This window comes from Asparagus officinalis, chromosome 8 (assembly GCF_001876935.1).
Source record: "Asparagus officinalis chromosome 8, Aspof.V1, whole genome shotgun sequence".
Lineage (NCBI taxonomy): Eukaryota > Viridiplantae > Streptophyta > Magnoliopsida > Asparagales > Asparagaceae > Asparagus > Asparagus officinalis.
This window is the reverse complement of record NC_033801.1, coordinates 91,517,220-91,538,288: the sequence shown is the minus strand read 5'-3', so window position 1 is coordinate 91,538,288 and position 21,069 is coordinate 91,517,220. Positions and strand designations below refer to the sequence as shown.

General features: G+C 37.3%; 1 protein-coding gene across 1 annotated transcript; it reads left to right on the top strand.

The window, feature by feature from the left end:
* On the top strand, nucleotides 8,158–20,473 carry LOC109819682 (14-3-3-like protein GF14 kappa). The gene is made up of 4 exons (XM_020385498.1): nucleotides 8,158–8,812; nucleotides 17,205–17,327; nucleotides 19,957–20,073; nucleotides 20,169–20,473. The coding sequence occupies exons 1-4, from the start codon at nucleotides 8,291–8,293 to the stop codon at nucleotides 20,193–20,195; spliced, it is 789 nt and encodes a 262-aa protein (XP_020241087.1). The 5' UTR covers nucleotides 8,158–8,290; the 3' UTR covers nucleotides 20,196–20,473.

The window sequence follows — 21,069 nt, the reverse complement described above, 5'->3', positions numbered from 1 at the left end:
TTTGTGCGTTGGTTTTGCAAATAAGTAAAACATGCACAAAAACAATATTGTTCCAGATCAGTCAACACATCAGTCGACACACCAGTCGACTGATACGCTGATTTCCAGTTTTTCAGGTTTCGGGTCTGTTTTGTTTTGGTTCGGGTTTGGGTCGGGTTTAACTGTTGGTATATATCCCATCTCATCCGAAATCACCCCTCCCACCTTCAGAACTGAGAAAACCCTAGCCCCCTCTCCCCTATCTCAAACCCTAGCCTTGCTCTTGGTGATTTGGGGAAGAACTTGGAGGATTTTTGGCAAAATCTTCACATTACAGCAAGGGGATCCACACTCTCTCAGACCTAGGAGTTGTTCATCACCCAGAGGCGAGTAACATCTCGCCCAACTCCGCCCCTTTTGTTTTTACTCGAATTTATTGAGTTTAATGAGTTTTGATTTAGCCAAAAACGTATTTTTAGTACAAAGAATGAATCTTTATGGTACATGAGGTGGGGTTTTGAGCCTCTCAGTTTATAAAAGAACCAACAATGTTTTATTAAGGAGATCTAGTTCTGAAATGTGTGTATAAGAGATTTAACATGAGTTTTGTTTTAAAAAGAGATTTAACATGAGTTTTGTTTTAAAAATGATTTATAACATAAATACACATGTTTAGGGTTTTGTTCATGTATTCACTTATGGGATTTCTGTTTCAGTTTAGTTCTTACATGTTAATATCAGTATTTTCATGCTTGGGATTGATGGGAATGAGTTTAGATCGAATTTGGTGTATATAGCAATCTGTGCAGAGGTTCTGCAGTCTGTCGGTCGACTGATCAGTCGACCGACGGGCACATTTTTAGCCATCAGTCGACTGATCAGTCGACTGACGGGCTGGTTTTGTTTTTCTCAGTTTCTCAGTCGACTGGTCAGTCGACTGGTGAGCTGAGGCTGTGCTGCCTGAGCCTCATCAGTCGACATATGAGTCAACTGACGTCATCAGTCGACACATCAGTCGACTGATGAGCTGTTTTACAGATTTTTGATCTGTTTGAGTTGTCTTTCGGGGTCGCCTCGATAACCTGACCCTAGCTTATCATGTTAATGACTTATCTGTACATGTGGGTTGACTTATGACACAAGTTTAGACATGTACACCGAGATGCGGGCGAGTTTAGATTATGTATATCTGTCTGCATATACTTTTCACAGTTCCACAGTCCTCGTGTTGGACTATAATCCATATAAGTCTTCATGTTGGACTATAATCCATTTCAGTCCTCGTGTTGGTTAGGGATTTACAATTTGAGATACAAGGTATATACATGAGGGTTTCCTTGTTTGGATTATTTCGCTCGACGTACCTATGCTCGTGTTGTAATTTCCTAAGTACCAAAACACATTGTTGTTTGGATAAATGATTTATATTATTATGTATTAACTGTATTTTCATATACAACGAGCCCTATCCCTTGGGGTTGGTTGTGATGTTGCTCGCTAGCGCTTTGACGCTCGTTGTCCCTCCCCTTTTCAGGTAACGAGCCAGGAGCCCGGAGAGTCGCAGGTTGATGGCGATGTACTTTATCTCAGTCGTCTCTTTAGTTATATTTTCTTTTGAGTTCCACCGTAGATTTCTTTTTTTTGTGTAGACATGTGAGAGTTTTATTATAGAAGTTGTAAAGGCTGTGTGCCTTATTTCCTCTTGTCAGACATTTTGTACTTAAGACTTGTTGAGAACTCCAGTTTATTTATTTCAGACATTTACTTGTATTCCAGTATATTAGATGATGAAATATCAATTGATCTCTATTATTTCATCAGTTGACTCTTGTATAATCTATTACTTACTTTGTACTACACCTGTTGTTGATTCCACTCGAGAGATAGTAATTGTGATGATGAAACATGTTATTGCACGGTGTGGTGCATGGCAGGTTTGACATTTCTGGTTTCACCTCAGACTGCAGCCTTGTGTGAACCCAGGGGCGTCACATTTAGATTCTTCTGATTATTATATTCTAGTGGTGGATTTCTTTAGATTATTACTATTATTATTATTATTGTTCTTGCATTGGTCGTTCGACCGTTTCTACTTTCCTTGTGGGATCTTGCCGTGTGCCATACACGCTGACGTACACCTGTTTTCTCTGGTATACGTCAGATTTAGAGGATGGACAGGTCCAGTATGATGATGCATTAGAGCAGGAGTATGCCCAGCAGGAGTGTCTTCTAGGTGGAACAGAAGAACAGACGGAAGCTTAGTCTTTTCTTTTACGTAATCACTGATGGACACTAGATTACTTATGTAGTACCTTATCCTTTAGTCTTTCGAGGGACTTAGTTATTTTGCAGTACTTCCTTTATGTAGTACCTTATCCTTTAGTCTTTCGAGGGACTTAGTTATTTTGCAGTACTTCCTTCTTATTTTGTTGGACTATGTATTTTCTTATTTCAGTTGGACTGTTTTGTAATAAGGGCATGTTTGACCCAAACTTTGTGTCTCGGATGATATTCTATTTGTGATATGTCTTTTTTAATCTGAGTTGCTCATTATATTCTCGATACTGTGATCAGGGACCTGTGCCTTTGTATTTATTTCTTGACGCTTAGCGTATTAGGTTGAGGAGAAATGTTTAATTTTATTTATTCTCCTTAATCTAATACGTCGCGGGCTTGTTCGTGTTCCGATTCCCAGGTATTTTGGGAAGCGGGGCGTGACAACTGAGTAGACTAAAAGATAAGGAAGTCAAGAGTTGAAGCTATTCACAGGTCCTTCTACACGATCTCCTTAACTAAATACTGAAGGGATTATAAATAAGACTTGTCTTATCCAAAGTGTCCCAGACTCCTCTATAAAAAAATAAGTCTGAGATACTTTGAATGGGGTATCTGTAGGCGTCTAAAAAATACTTATAGATATCCAAATATAGGTCAAGACAAATAGGAGACAATGAATATCATTATCTAAGTCATAAAGGATCATCCAAAGCTAAAAGATGCAAATGAACAAGTGAAACAACATAGAAGAACAACATGAATACCCGCGATAAGGTACACTGATGCGCATAGGCGCGGTAGTGGAAGGTGACACAAAAGTAAAGAGAGTGTCATGCCTATGGGAAGTTATAGATCTCTTCTCTAGCTTTCTAACACATCCTGGATCACCACATTCTGATATCAGACGAGGGGGTTAGAGCTAAAATATCCGAGACAACGCAAACTACCTCGGAGGTGCGCGACAGGGTACACTGACGCGCATAGGCGCGGAAGTGGAAGGTGACACACAAGTAAAGAGAGTACCATACCTATGGGAAGTTGTAGGGCTCTTCTCTAGCTTTCCAATGCATCTTGGATCACCTCATTCTGATATCAAACGAGGGAGTTAGAGCCAAAATACCCGAAATAATACAAACAGCATCGGAGGTGCGCGACAAGGTACACTAACACGCATAGGCGTGGCAGTGGAAGGTATTGTGCAAGAAAAGAGAGTGTCGCGCCTATGGGAAGCTGTAAAGCTCTTCGTTAGCTTTCCAACGCATCTTAGATTACCTCATTCCGAGATCGGATGAGGAAGTTAGAGTCAAAATACTCGAGATAACACAAACTATCTTGGAGGTGCGCGGCAGTGGTAACTGCTGCGGCAATGCGCGACAGTTACGACTGCCACGACAATGTGCGACAGTTACGACTGCCGCGCATACTGAGAAGCTGAAAACATTACTTTTGATAGTTTTCTTGAGTTTCGTATGGCCCACATGGCTTATTAATTGTTGTGGATCACTTATGAACTTAGGGGAGCAGTTACAAGCAAAAATCACGCCCATAACCGCTGAAATAATGGCAATTAAAGGTGGTGGGAGCAGTTATGAAAGGGAAAAAACTGCCTCCTTTGACCGCGTTGTTGGCCTTCTTGTTTTGATGGTGATTTAGCAAATAATTTACATCTAATGTTGTTTATCTAGTGTTTGTGTTTTCGTATTTATTCTAGGCAAACAACGTGTTGGAGGATGGATGGAATAGCGCTCCAACGACGATATCAAATGGATGTTGGCGGAATTATGGAGTGAAGCTTATGTAATTCAAGTTCAAGATCCAAGTTCAGCTTCATCCGCATAGTGTACCAAGTCAAGCTTATTGAAGATCAAGATCGGCTTGGGTAATCTAGTTTAGGTTTTATATTATGTGTGTTAAGTACCTTAAGCTCAATATCATATACACACACGTATTTGGTTTCTATGTATATATATAGTTATATATATATACATGCATGGTTTTGGGTTTTCATGTTTTCAAATATGAAATTACTTATTTCATATTTATTATTGTAATTTGGTTTAACTACTTAGATATGAAACAAATATATTTTCATATACATACTTATATGTTTCATTTTCTATTGTATTTGTAAAAATATTGTATTCTTAGTTTTTGGACTTAATAATAATCATATACATATTTTGTTAAGTCTACATAATCATTGTGCAAAGTTTCAAAACATGGTTTAGCCAAAATGTCAAAGTTCATATATTTTTATTTGAGGAGTGGCGTCGGTTGACGAACCTAGAGAGAGGTTGTAACCGAGCACTTGAGGGAGACACGTCTAGTTCAACACTTGAGAGGGTGTAGAGTGGGATTGCAAGAGTGGTGATTGTAAAGTTTTCGGTTAGCTAGAAAACTGAGTATGAGGTGTAAACGTTGTTCGGATAAGGGTAGAAAACCCGGTTGTGTTAGTGGATTTCTCCCCGGGAGTGGGGAGCGGAGACGTAGGACGGAAGGTCCGAACTTCGTGATCATTTGATTGTGTTTGTGTGTGCTTTGACGTTCATCTATATTTGTGCTCATTGCTCATATCGCCTTTGTCTCATTAGTTAGTTTGCCCACCTCTTTGTTTACATTATTTACCCTTGTGTTGTTTATATATCCTTGCTCATATATTTGTAATATCTCATTGCTAGGATATATTCATTAGTTCATATTGCTCATCCTAGCTCATATATATTGTTGTATTTCATTCTTGCTAGGATAACTTGTTAATTAGTTTTAATTAGCATTTAAATCGGATTAGATTAGCATAAGACCCTAATCACCCCCCCCCTCTAGGGTCTAACACGCGTCAGTGTCCACTGCCGCGCTAAAGAAAAAAGTTAACATCAGTTATTTTGCATTATTGACTCTCAGAGGCTATAAATACCTTCCTATACACGAGATCCAAGGGGGGGAGAGCAGATCCAAGGCAATTAGAGCATAGAGGCTTGAGCTTTTGGCGATTTTGAGCAAGAGAGAGAGAGAGAGAGAGTCTTCATCTTTCAAAAACACTTTTAAGAAACTTTTGGTGATTCCTAGAGATCTAAGCTCAGACTTGATCTTTGGAAGAGTGAACATCTTACACCGATAAGATATTCACTTAAGGTTCTTATTTCGATAAACGAAAAAGAACATTCAAAAGCCTTCACCCCCCCCCCCGACACAGGCAAAGATCTCACAAAAGTAGGAGTTAATAAACGATTCCTGTGTTATTTTCTAGAGAGTTGTAATTTTCTTATTTTGTTGTGTAATTCATTGTAAGCGATTGAAGTTTTAATGGATTCCATTTCAAAATCAACTTTCGACGAAAACAAATGGTAATCTCTAGAATCCATCTATGTTGTTTCTAAGTTTTAAAATCTCTGAATTTTAGAATGTTTTTTTGTAATTTAAACATGACTAAATGGCACTTATATACCCTATTATTTAAAAATGTAGGTGAAAACAGCCGACAAAAATTTAGTTAAGTAATTTTTTACCTTTTTTCCAAAGAGAAGAAAGCTTTAAAAGTTTTTTAATGGAGTGGAAGAAATTTCCTTAAAATGTTCTATCGGCTCTATTTCAAATTCAAATGATGGCATGTTATGAATATTTATTATTATTAAAGTACATATATTTATTTTTGATTATTTGTAAAGCTTCAGCATTAAGGGTTTCTAAAAAGTTCGAAACCCTAATCTGAGAAAAGCATGGAAATTAAGTCCTACCCGGGTTTCGAGTCCGGGTCTGAGTACCTTTACCGATGTCTGTCACGAACCCGGCTTGGGTCGAGACAAGGTAGCACTAAGCCACAAACGGCTATTTTTGGGATGAATGACCAAAATACCCTAAAACACGATAAAAAGGCCAAATTTTAAGGGTATCTTGGTCATTTGACTATGATTGCCTCTATAAATAGAGAGGGTTTTCATTTGGTTTCTCATCTAAAAATCATCATCTTCTCTCTAATTCTCTCTAATATTCCATCATACGCTCTCTTATACTCTCAAATACTCTCTCCTAAATCTCTAATTTCCCTCAATTCCAATGGCTTCCTCCTCCGATTTTGATATCTTCAAGTATGGAAATGCAATTCTTTCAATCCCCGAAATGAGTCCTCTTACTACCAAGCTGGAAACCGAGTCCAAAGATCCAACACCGCTAACTTTTAAAAGGCCGAGGTTCGAAGTGTGGTCTTTCTTTGAGAAGATTAAAGTTATCAAAGATAGTAATGGTTGTATTCTCATCAAAAGGAGAAATCTGCGCTGTCCAACAAAGTCTTTGATGCTCATCATGAGTGCTAGACAACCACCTCAAACGGTATTTGCAAATCCACAATAGAGGACAAGGATCGTCTCAACCTAACATACGCCAATTTCTTCTCTCTCAATCATCTTCTTCAGGTGGCCTTGGTACATGGAGCTACTATGTAATTAAAGTTAGGAAATGCATCATGGAGCTACTATGTAATTAAAGTTAGGAAATGCATCATTACGTTTGTTGTTCTAAAAAATATTTCTTTTAAAATGGTAGAAAATGACGAATTTAAAGATATGCTTAAAGAGGGTATGACTTCATGTATTGCGCAATGGTAGAAAATATATGGAACGATTTCATATCCTGTAGCTTTCCGTCATGACTAATGATTTGCTAATAGTGTAGATTTTTACTGTAGTTTCGGAATGCACCTTTAGCGTAACAGGATGCTTGATTGATGACATATGCTTCCCATCATGACTAGTGATTCGCTAACAGTGTAAGTTTCTACTGTAGTTTTGGAATACACTTTTAGCGTATCAAGATGTTTGATTGATAACCATATGATATCACTGGATCTATCTACCATACAGGTAGTAATGTGCTTACAAGATTGGTGGCCGTCTGAAAAGAGATGTCAAAACATCGACCATTTTGCTAATATTGAAGATAGACTTCAAGATTTAATGATAGCAGATGTTGCAGAACAAGAATAATAAGTTTTTTTTGTAAATTTTTATTTTAAAATTGTACATCTGTAATAAATAATTTTGGAAAGAGTTGCAAGTGATATTGTTACAGATGGGTAGGTGTCAACCTAGTTGGGAAGTACTGATTTCTAGTGATGCGACACTTTCTAAAAAATGTTGTAGTTATTAGTGATTAATAATAAAATAGAATTTCTCTTTGATTATTTTATTTTCTCTAAAATTTGTAAATTGCATAATTCTAAGTGTTTAATATTAAGATTGAATTTATTTGCAAAAATTTCACATCTTTTCAAATACTTCTGAAGTTACGCCTTTTTTTGGCAAAAAATCACAATTGTTTTGTAGAAAACTGAAAGAAAATTAAAATAACCGGGTCGGGCCGATGGCTGGCCCGCAACTGCTAGGACCCGACTCGACTTGAAACATTGGGGCCCGGAGCCTTTTGCTCAACCTGCACCCGAAATTAAGAGTCATATAGTCTGGATCTGCTTAGACACCCCTATTTAGCATGCATGTCATGCTTTGTCTATAAAAGCAATCACATCAACTATATGTTTCTAATTTGTCATTTGTAAGTACTTCACTAAAAAGATATATTTTAGGTGTAAGATAAATTTTTTTGACAAATAGTTGTGAGATTTACTACTTTTATTTATATTTAATTTGGAATGATTAACTTTTAGAATCTAGTCTCTCAGTGATAAGGTCTAAATAAAAAAATATATGAAGCATAAAAGAATAATTTTCATTGTAGGATAAAATGAACCATAAGAAACTAAACATAAAAAAATAGATGTGAACAACATATTCGGTATTAAAAAATTATTTTGAACTTATTATCCATTAGTTGATTTACATTTGCAAAACTCAGTCCTACGTTTTAACATTATAAAATAAAAATAAAAACTCAACAATTATCCATTACGAGACCCATAAATCCGGAAACAAAATATTAACTAATTTTCATAACTATCTCAACAGAAAGATTTTCTTTTTTTTTCCTTAAACAGGAAAGGAATAAAGAGGGAGAGAAAGAAAAAGGAAAACAAGAAAAGCCCTAGATGCCAAATCTGAGCAGTCCAGCCGCCGCCATGGCCACCGAATCCAAGCTCACCCGTGATCAAAACGTCTTGCTCGCCAAAGTAGCTGAGCAATCGGAGCGCTACGAAGAGATGTCCTCCTTCATGGAGGACGTTGTCGTCTCCCGCGACGTCACCGCCGAGATCACAACCGACGAGCGGAACCTCGTCTCCGTCGCCTTCAAGAACCTTGTCGCATCTCGCCGCGCCTCGTGGCGCATCGTCAACTTGATCGAGACGAAGGAGGAGGAGAGGAAGAACGAGAAGAACATCAACCGCGTCAAGAACTACAAGGGGAAGATCGAGGCCGAGCTCGACGAGATCTGTAACAGGATCCTCGGTTTGCTCGACAGTCACCTGATTCCGGCGGCGGAATCAGCGGAGGCGAAGGTCTTTTATTGGAAGATGAAGGGAGATTACTATCGGTATCTTGCTGAGTTCAAGATTGGGGATGAGAAGAGATCGAAGGCCGAGAAGACGCTGGAGGCTTATGTGCAGGCCCAGGTGAATTTTTTCTAGGTTTTTTTTTTTTTTTTTTGGTTTTTTGCAATTTGTTACGGTTTGCTTTCAATTCTAGGCTTAAGATTCCTTTGTTCGCACTTGAAGCCTTTTACGAAATCAGACTGTAGTTACTTGTTTATTTTACTGAAGTCAAACTTTTGTATTAAAATACTCCACCGAACTACCAGCAACAAAGATGCATAAAGCCAAAACTTAAATATTTCCCCATATATATTTAGTTATATTTGTCGGGCCAACCTTTAAAACTTTCCACAGGCAATTATGGTTGTACTTGCATGCGTTTGTTTTGACTTGGAACTTGTACTTAATTGCAATAGATTATTATTTTATTGTCCAACGCATACATAAAATAGTTCACAATATTTAAAAAAAATTAAGGATAGTAAGATGTTTGTCGATTCATTTTATCCAATTTAAATGAGTAAAGTGGGTTTTGATTGGGTGCTTTCCTTTTTGGTCCTTGATGGGTAAGACAGTGTGCTTGAAATGTATGGACTAGTTAACAAAAAGCTGATAAAAGAAGAATTCGTTGGTTACTAATTGATGATGAAGCAGAACGATATAGAGAATATTGATGTTGACGTACATTCCCGGTCATCCGTTGACGTAGATATATATTTCTTATTTTTGAATTATTTGAAAAACTATAATTAAAATTAAACATTACAAGAAAAACAACATTAAAAAATCATCTCATTCCAATTGAGAGCATCCCACCAAGATTTACAAAAATATATTCCAAAAAGTATTTGTTGATGTATTTCTAGATAAAATAAATGAGATAAGTCCAAAAATCCTTGTAGAAAAAGCACAAAATACCTTAAAATTCTAATCATTCCTCAACTTCAAATCTCCCATGATCTAGTCAACATTCAACAAAACTCTTATTTATGGCCATCAATTCTCCAAAATTTTGAATGATCTTCAAGCTCCCAGCCACCTAACAACTTGCCTCCTCTCCTCTCATCTATATACAACATCATTTTATTTTTTACCTGAGCTAATAGTTATTTTTACCCGAGCTAATAGCTTTGTGCTGCCACAGATCCTTTCATACAAAAGCTACTGTTATAGATGTCAATAAAAATTCCCAACATCGTACGTCATGCACATCACATATTATCGAGAGCGAAGCTCACAACCACCATAAAAAATTCCCAATACCATATCTCCTCTATCCTAGGCACCCAAGCAAAAGGAAAGAGATTTAAAAAAACCCTCACATCTTACTCATTAGAGTATAAAGCCACCCATGATCTTATTTTTCTTTTTCTATCTCCACCAAATCACAACTCTCAACCTGGGAGAATCTAGATCCAAAGCAATAGAAAAGGAGAAAGAGTAGTGTTGTTCTCTTCCTCCGGTGACTATGATATTATTGATGTCATTCTTGAATCTCTCACTAGAAAGTTTTCTTTGTAGGCGATGGAGTATGACATCGGGTTTTCAGTTTTCTATTAATCTGTTCGTACATGCATAATATAAGGGGGTAGTGGCCAATAAATATGAGCTGACAACTCATTTAACAAATTGTGCTGCCCATCCACAAGCACTAGATCCTACACCCACCTGATGTGACAACTAGGTGGGCCTAGACATCATTGATATTAGAGCATGCTTATGACACTCTTGTGCGGTATGCTCCGTCAAGAGGATATATTGCTTGCTAATGCATAGTAATAGATGAAGAGAATAGGCTAAATCAAAATGGATTAGATCAAAACTCTATGTCCAACTCCATCTTAGGTAAATAATGAGGATATGGCCGTGAATCTTCAAAAAGAATCCTTCCTCTCGTGATACTGAAATCACTTACATACAACCTAAGTGCCCACTGAGGTAGGTGCTGGGCGTTTGGTTCAGCATCCAGAAGCCATTAACATTTCCTTAAATATCGAGTGACTTCAGTCTAAGGTCCTTGTGACTAGCAACAATCACGAATAGCTGATCTATGATCTTTGTGATCAGTTGGCAGTCATGATGGTCTTCACGACTCGCATTGTAGCACACAATTGGATTTGAATCCAACCTACTGTCCTCATGACCAGCAGACAGTCATGAAGAGCTATAACCTTACCTTTGCAGCGGAGCAACAGTCAATATTTATCAAAACATAGACATGAAGGTTGTCATTATTCATACAATAAACTAAAATCAAACTTCGAAGTATTGGTGTAGTGGAATGAACTTTTAACATGTTTTTATCAGAGATCTGGGTTCAAATAATGCCGGCCACTAATTTAAAGCACACAATTGGATTTGAATCCAACCTACTGTCCTCATGACCAACAGACAGTCATGAAGAGCTATAACCTTACCTTTGCAGCGGAGCAACAGTCAATATTTATCAAAACATAGACATGAAGGTTGTCATTATTCATACAATAAACTAAAATCAAACTTCGAAGTATTGGTGTAGTGGAATGAACTTTTAACATGTTTTTATCAGAGATCTGGGTTCAAATAATGCCGGCCACTAATTTAAAGCGGACTAAAATAACAATTTCGAGTAAATATAGATATAGAATGCTGTGATCAAGCGCGGTAATATATATTGATTATCTGAATGGAGAGTATAGGTGCATAAAGAAACCTATTATTCAGGTTAGTGAGTAGTTTTTTTCTCATTACCAAAGGTAAATAAGGGAAAACCTAAGAAGGGCTTCTGTCAGCAGCCTCAGCCGCCCACGTTCCTTTGATAGCAGCCGTTTTTTACTTTGGATAAAGGAGAGGCTCCCACATCATTATTATAATATAAATGTATAGCAATTTATTATTATTTTATTATGCATAGTATTTTTCAAAATCCTATAAATAGGTTCCAAATCGTTAAGGAAATCTCATCCCAGAAACAACTTCTTATATAGAAGAGTGAGAGAGAAAAAATAGAGAGAAATTCTCCTTGTAAAGAGAGAGAGTTTGTAACTCCAGAGTTTTCTCCTCATAGTGGATTCTTTTAGCCTTGCCCGTGGATGTAGGCAATCAAATGCTGAACCACGTAAATCTGTGTGTCCAACTTTTTATCTCTATTTTGCTTTACTATTGCTGCGATCCTGTTCTATTAGATCTACTTATCGTATGCTCTGTGGCTGTCACCAAAGGTGGATCCTTCACATCAGAAAATAAGTTGAGTTATCATTTACCCTCTGAAGGTGATGGGTACTATTCACAAGTACAGTACTGTTTATAAATATGGTACTATTCACAAGTACGACACTATTTACGAATACAGTTACTGTTCATAAATACAGTTACTGTTTACGTGAGATAGTAAAAAGTTACTGTTCGTGGTAGAAACAATGACGGCAAAGTTTAAGATCACCGGTGTAATTTCTCACTGTGGAAGTTAAAGATAAAGGCTATCTTAAGAAAAGATAATCGCCTGGCGGCCATCAGTGCAAGGTCGGACGACATCACAGATGATAAGAAGTGGAACAAGATAGACGAAAATGCTATTGCAAATCTCCATCTGGCATTAGCAGACGGGGTGCTGTCAAGCATAGAGGAAAAGAAGACAGCAAAGGAGATCTGGGATACTCTAACAAAGCTATATGAGGCGAAATCCATGCACAATAAAATCTTCTTAAAAAGGTAACTTTACACTCTTAGGATGGCGAAATTTACATCGATGACCAACCATATCAACACCCTAAATACATTGTTCTCCCAACTCACAACGTTGGGGTATACAGTTGGTGCAAATGAACGTGCAGAACTTCTACTTCAGAGTCTACCTGACTCGTATGATCAACTCATAATCAACATGACAAACAACGTCCTTACAGACAATCTAGTCTTCGATGATGTTGCAGCCGCTGTTCTGGAGGAAGAAAATCGGCGCAAGAACAAGAAAGACAGGCTGGCAAGTTCGCAGCAAGCGAAAGCCTTGTCGGTGACGAGAGGAAGATCAACGAAACGTGGCTCCAGTGAGAGTCATGCCCATGGTAGATCGAAATCACGAAGTAAGAAGAATATCAAATATTACAACTGTGGCAAAAGAAGGCACGCCAAATTGGAGTGTTGGCATAGCAAGAAGAGTGGAGATAAAAAATCTTCAGAGCCATCAACATCTTAAGGATGCGTTGTCAGCACATCAGATGATGGTGAAATTTTATATAGCGGAGCAAACACTGTTGATGAAGGCAGAAAGAAGTTTAGTGATGTTTGGCTTCTGGATTCAGCAGCCTCCTAGCACATGACCTCTCGGAGAGAATGGTTTCACAAATATGAACCTATCTCAGGAGGATCTGTATTTATGGGGAATGATCATGCCTTGGAGATTTGTGGTATTGGTACTATCAAAATCAAAATATTTGATGGTATAATACGCACCATTCAAGATGTGCGACATGTGAAGGGTTTGAAAAATAATCTATTATCTCTGGGATAATTAGATGAGCTCGGGTGCAAGACCCATATCGAAAATGGGATCATAAAGATTGTTAGAGGGGCGTTTGTGGTGATAAAAGGAGAAAAGATAGCTGCAAATCTATACTGCTCAAGGGAGAAACCATGCAGGAAGCTGATTCATGTGTGGCATCAACCAGCTGTGGAGAAGAACAAACCATGATGTGACATCGCAAACTAGGCCACATGTTAGAACGAGGCTTGAAGATTCTCTCCGATCAGAAACTGCTTCCCGGACTTAATTCGATAACTCTTTCATTCTGCGAGCATTGTGTTACTAGTAAGCAGCATCAGCTAAAGTTCAACACATCGAGTTCTAGAAGCAATGCTATTCTGGAACTGGTTCATTCTGATGTATGGCAAGCACCAGTTACATCCTTAGGAGGAGCAAAATACTTTGTGTTCTTTATTGATGATTACTTCAGGAGATGTTGGGTGTATCCTATCAAGAAGAAGGCGGATGTGTTCTCGGTTTTTAAAGCCTACAAAGCGCGGGTCGAGCTTGAATCTGAGAAGAAGATCAAGTGCTTGAGGTCAGATAATGGAGGAGAATACACAGACGGTGAATTCCTAGCATTCTGCAAGCATGAAGGCATCAAAAGATAATTCAGTACGGATTATACTCCTCAACAAAATGGAGTGACAGAGCGGATGAACAGAACTCTGTTGGAAAGAACAAGAGCTATGTTGGCAACTGTAAATCTGGATAAAGTCTTTTTGACGGAAACAGTAAAAACCGCCTGTTATGTGTTGAATCGATCTCCATCAATTGTAATACAATTGAAGACGCCGATGGAGGTGTGGACTGGCAAGCCAGCTGATTATTCCAACCTCCATATATTTGAAAGTCTAGTGTTCGTAATGTACAATGCCCAAGAAATTACAAAGTTGGATTCAAAATCTAGAAAATGCATATTCTTGGGGTATGCTGATGGAGTAAAGGGGTATCGCCTGTGGGATCCCACTGCCCGTAAGGTTATCATCAGCTGAGATGTTATCTTTGTAGAGAACTAACTACAAAGTGAAGAGAAAGAAAGCAGTTCAAGGAAGGACTCAGAGACTGTAGCTGTTCAGATAGAAGATAATCCGAATTCTTCTGAAGCAATACCAGAGTATGATGTACAAGAATCGGTCGAGTCCGAGGCTCCAAAAATTCGAAGGTCAACTCGTGAGAGAAGACCACCGACTTGGCACTCGGAGTGTATTACGGAGAGTAATGTTACATACTGTCTTCTAACAGAAGATGAAGAGCCATCAACTTTTCATGAAGATATAAATGGCACAGATGCATCTTTGTGGATGACAGCAATACAGGAAGAAATTGAAGCTCTCCATAAGAACAAGACTTGGAAACTTGTGTCACTGCCACAAGAAAAAAAAACTATTGGAAACAAATAGCTCTACAAGATCAAGCGAAATGGCGATGATCAAGTGGAGCGATATCGTGCTAGATTGGTGGTAAAAGGATATGCTCAGAAAGAAGGTATTGATTTTAATAAAATATTTTCTCCTGTAGTTCGACTTACAACAGTCCGAATAGTCCTGACTATGAGCGTTATATCTGACTTACATCTAGAGCAGCTAGATGTGAAAACAATATTTTTTCATGGAGATCTTGAAGAAGAAATTTACATGCTCCAACCAGAAGATTTTGAAGAAAAAGGAAAAGAAAACTTGGTTTGCAGATTGAACAAATCTCTGTACGGTGTAAAGCAGGCGCCGAGGTATTGGTATAAGAGATTTGATTCATTCATCTTGAGCCTTGGATACAACAGACTTAATTTAGACCATTGTGCATATTTCAAGAGGTTTGGTAAAAATAACTTTTTTATCTTATTGTTGTATGTTGACGACATGTTGGTTGCATGCCCCAACAATGCCCCAACAAAGATCGTATCCAAGAATTAAAGGCTCGGTTAGTTAGGGAATTTGAAATGAAGGATTTAGGATCTGCAAACAAGATTCTAGGAATGTAAATTTACCGAGATAGAATTAATAGGAAGATTTGGCTTTCTCAAGAGAACTATTTGAAGAAAATCTTGCGACGCTTTAACATGCAAGATTGTAAGTCAATTTCTGCTCCACTTCCTGTTAATTTCAAGTTATCCTCCAGTATGAGTCCTAGCAGTGAAAAAGAGAGGATGGAGATGTCTCGAGTACCGTATGCGTCAGCAGTGGGAAGTTTAATGTTCGCGATGATTTGTACAAGACCAGACATTGCACAAGCAGTGGGAGTGGTTAGTCGATACATGGCGAATCCCGGTAAAGAGCATTGGATGCTGTAAAGAGGGTTCTAAGATACATTCAAGGAACCTCAAATGTTGCATTATGTTATGGTGGATCTGATTTTATTATCAGTGGATATGTTGATTCTGATTATGCAGGTGATCGTGATAATAGCAAATCTACAACAGGCTATGTCTTTGTACTTGCTGGTGGAGCTGTAAGCTGGGTTTTAAAACTGCAGTCAGTTGTGACTACTTCAACAACAGAAGCAGAGTATGTAGCAGCTACACAAGCTAGTAAAGAGGTGATGTGGTTGAAGATGGTGCTGGAAGAACTCGGCCATGAACAAAAGAAGATTTCTCTATTTTGTGACAATCAGAGTGCTTTGCATTTGGCAAGAAATCCAGCCTTTCATTCAAAGACCAAACACATTCGAGTTTAGTATCGTTTCGTTCGTGAGAAAGTGGAAGAAGGAACAGTGGATATGCAGAAAATTCACACCAAAGATAACCTAGCTGATTTTTTGACAAAAGCAGTTAATACTGTCAAATTTATTTGGTGTCGATCCTCCTGTGGTCTGTCGAAAACGTAAGCAACATGAAGATGGTAAGATAGAAAGAATGGTGTGAAGATATGATTGATACTCAATCAAATCTTCAAGTGGGAGATTGTCAACAGCCTTAGCCGCCCACGTTCCTTTGATAGCTGCCGTTTTTGACTTTGGATAAAGGAGCGGGCCCCACATCATTATTATAATATAAATATATAGTAATTTATTATTATTTTATTATGCATAGTGTTTTTCAAAATCCTATAAATAGGCTCCAAATCCTTTAGGAAATCTCATCCCAGAAACAACTTCTTATATAGAAGAGTGAGAGAAAAAATAGAGAGAATTTCTCCTTGTAAAGAGAGAGAGAGTTTGTAACTCCAGAGTTTTCACCTCATAGTAGATTCTTCTATCCTTGCCCGTGGACGTAGGCAATCAAGTGTCGAACCACGTAAATCTGTGTGTTCAACTTTTTATCTCTATTTTGCTCTACTATTACTGCGATCCTGCTTTATTAGGTCCCGGGTTTGTCCCAACAGCTTCTTTATCGGTGTAGAGTTTTGATGTGGGTCCTTGAATCCATAGTAGCCACAATTTTTTTTTACTTTTTTCATTTTATAGTAATTTATTATGAGATGAATGATGAGATGAGTATAAGATCGTTAGAAGTTATATAATTCTTCTGGTTGTTGGGTTTGGGAGGTCAATTGCTTAAAAGTTTTCCCTCTTTACTGTCTGTATTTTGTTCTTGATCTCTGCAAACTTTGTTTGCTGTAGTTAACAATTTTTGACATTCAATAAGAATTGAGTTCCATTCCTCTTAGGTTATTTGACACTGCTTTTTAAGTCAATTTTTGTTCTCAATTTCTTTTGAACCGTCTTTGGTTATGTTTTCTGCATCTAGTTATAGTAGAGAAACTGAAGCTTTTACCGAAAATTCAACTCTTGGATGGACACATTGTTGTTATGGCCTTATAATATCCCCTCTTTTCTTTTCTTTTTCCACAATTTCTTTGTTGTAGTGTTACTTTGTTATAAATGCCAATATCATGAAAGAAGCTCAGCTAAGTTCTATGATTTAAAGAAATCTTTCAAGGGTAAGAAAGCTGAAATGCGACAATACTGTAATATTGTTGACTAGATATTTGTATCATTTTTCTGTGATTGATTTTGTTTTCCCCTAATTTGCAGGAGATTGCTTTTGCTAATCTTTCATCAACACATCCAGTAAGGCTTGGGCTTGCACTCAATTACTCTGTTTTCTACTTTGAGATCCTGAATCAACCAGAGATGGCTTGTAGCGTGGCGAAACAGGTTTGATCTTCTATCCTGCTTTATAGATGTTAATCTACCTTTTGTGGTTATTCAGTTCTTTTTTCCTTTTAATTAAATTTTGAAGTCTGTCCAATGCAAGTAAGATCGAAGTATACATTCAGGAATTTTTTTAAACAATTGGATGGTATACTTTTTTATGGAATGTTTTTTGACAAGTACGATAAAACGCTTATTAAGATCCATACAACCATGCCATATCTAGCCATTCAAGGGAAGAAAACAAATAATATTAATTGTGACCCACCATTTCATGAATGCTTTGCTCCATGATTGGGCCATCTATCTGCTAAGTTTTACACAACTACTACAAAATAATCAGTATAGTTCAGACGTATAGTTTCTTTCCCACTAGTGGACAACTACTTCTGTCCCTTCTCTAGGTTGTAGTTCTTCTTATGGTTGAAAAAAATATAGCTGATCCATATCTGATTACATTTTATTTGTTTGGTCAATATGAAAACTGAAGGTATCTACTTGAGATATGGATACAAATAGCACTGGTTGTTATCATTCCGGTTCAAATCATGGATAATATCTAATTATTTGAATATTTGAAGTTTGAAACTCTAGAGAAATAGCTATTAATGGAGGTGTATTAACATTGTTTTGCAGCAGATTGATTGCATAATAAACAACATTCAGTATAAATAATATCGTTCTTTTCTCTTAATGCAATAGTCTTTAAAAAACTAACTTACCAGACATTTCATCTGGGCTCCCGTACTCGTGTTGCACATGTATCTGACACTCCTTGGACACTTCTTGAATACATACATTTATTCGGACCAGTGTCTGACACTTCTTGAATACATACATTTATTAGTTGCGATATGTATATATAGTTGTGCCCCTTTACATATTTGTAGTGTCTCATATCCGCACTCGTGTCCGTGTCTGCTCCTGCACCTGTGCAATATTGAAACAATATATGTTCATTTATAATGGCAATAAAGTCAACTATGCGCAAGAAGAATTGATATTTCTTGCATGCTTCGTAGAGGATTAACCAAAATGTGCAACAGTTTCTCCACTGTAAGGGGAGAGATAATGTGCTCAGACAAATCGAGTGTAAATATTAACAACTAAAAGGCAATTGTAAATTCCTAGTTGTAACATATTGTTAAAATCTAAAATTATAACTCTCAACCCTCATCATAGCTTTGTAGTTTTGGTGGTGAGAGGATCCATTGTTATGGTATCAAAACAACTCATGTTCAAATCCTACTGGACACTAATTTCTAAAGAGGACTAAATAAATATACTACTCCGCGATTCCAGTTTTCTACCCATTCAAGTCCTACTGAACACTAATTTCTATAGAGGACTAAATAAAAATATACTGATCGTGATTCCAGTTATCAACCCATAAAAGGGTCCGCAACTTGCAGGGAGATGTTAAGATATACAATTATAACCCTACTCTTATCACAATTTTAGAGTTTTGATGTAGTGACAGAGTCATTTGACAGACACCTTTTAATAGAAACAATATTCGTTCATATAATTGTAATAATGTTAGACCTCGCATTAGCTTCAGAATTTTCACTTAAAATAAAAAGCCAGCTTGAATTTATGCTAAAGGAAAACACGTTTCTCTTTTTGTGTTAGAACTGAATCAGGGACTAATCTCTTTCGGTTAGCACTGAAAACACGTAAGAGAAGGGAAAAATCTTCATGGACTGGCTTCCACCAACCTAAGTTTCGCACTTTTCTGACGGTGGTAAAGGGAGACCACATAAGGAGCTCTTCCTCATTCAGTCATATTCTTTAGTCAGAAATCATTGACCTGTTTTCCCATCATTTCTGCTTGACTTTAGCCTTACAAAACGAATCCTATCAAAGATTTTTCTCCTTTGAATTACTTATTGAATTTCATTTTGTCCTGGAAGCTATTCCAGGAGAAGTTCAAATCTATTCTGTTCTGATACTGATCGGTGTAGGTTTGACATAGTTTATGCGTTACTGGTTCCCGGAAGAGTCATTCTCTATTAGCTAAACCCTTTCTTGCCCTACCTTTGGACTTGTATTTTGTTTGTATACAATCAACAGGGCGGTACTTGCTTGTAATCGTATGAATCAACTTATTTTCTATATCCTAGCAATCAGCTGATATAAAACTGTGTATTATGTTATATGAGCATGCTTATGAAGATGCTTATGAAGAACAAGCAAATTCAGAGCATGCTTGCCCATATTTTAATCTACTACTTTGTTAAAGTTGAACGCGGTTTCTATTGCTTCCATATGTTTTGAGATGCTCTAACAGGTACATGGTTAGTAATTTTTCTGTTGGGAGAATAGCAAAACATAATCATTTCCTGTCTTATTGAAGTTCTAAAATCATGTCTTTTAGTTAAAATCTTGACAGCCATTTCCTTTGGAACTCAGTGTAGGATAGCTGATTTAAGTCACAAGAACTTCCAAAGCTGAAATCCAACAAGTCAAAGTTTGAGATTCTAGAACGATAGCTGTTCAACAGCGTGTATTAACAATGTTTTGCAGCAGATAGATAGCATAATAAACAAGATTCAGAATAAGATTATCTTGTTCACTTTTATCTGTGCATATTGTCTGACATTGGTTTTCATTAACACGTAAATTAATGCAGGCATTTGAGGACGCTATTGCAGATCTGGATAGTCTCCCTGAAGAGTCCTATAGGGATAGTACTGTGATAATGCAACTAATGCGAGACAATCTTACTATTTGGACTGCTGATATCCGGGTAGGAGCACAAATAGTTTCACATACTATTTACTTATTAAATCCACGTAAATTATGCTTTGTGCTCTTTATTTTAACATATTCTTAATGTCGCAGGAGCATGCTGACATTGACAAAGAGTAGATGCGTATCAGCTTGATTTATATTGCCCCCTTGGTCGATGTGGCTTGATTCTTTTTCTATGTCTGGAAATTTTAGGTATATACACAATATAGGCTTTTTCCATCTTCTTATCGATTGTGGCACATCAGATATTTTGAGGGTATAACCTGAGATTTTGTAAAGGCACAGTTTCTTAGTAGTTGCTCCTAGTTCTCTAGTGCTCGTTTTTCTTTTTCTCTAGGTACTTGCTATATTGTTCAGTGACCAGTGAATCAAAATGTTGCATAAATTTGAATTTACATTGGAAACGTTTATGTTCACAACAATGTCCCTGATTGTTCAGCGAAGGAGTCCTGAGTTTTCTAGCTAATTCTTGACAAGTTAATAGAGCAACGTCGGTCATTGTTGTTGATCCTTTTCTTCGTGTTAATATGCTTGATAATGTGTGCAACATATAGGTTTATTATTCCAGCACTTTATGCATACGTTAGGCGTATATCGAAACTGAATTTTGCGAGGGGGTCAATTTGGCGTGTATATTCAAACTGAATTTTGTGAGGGAGTCAATTTGTGTAGTCGCAACGCTGGTGCCCATATATCGAAACTGAATTTTGTGAGGGAGTCAATTTGTGTAGCTGTAACTCTGGTCCCCTTCTGGTCATCAATTACATTTTGTTTAAAATGTTTTTAGTGAAGCATTCTTGTTTCGATTCAAGCTGGGCGCCTGATCTTGTTTTCTTACTCAGCTTGAGGGACATTATCACTACGCGTAAGGAAATCTCATTACGCAAAGAGATTTTAACATGATCACTTGATTATAATTTAAAGGCCCACGGATTTACGTAATATATAAGCTTCAATAAGGCGGAAGAATGCCCCAGAGGTATAATGCAAC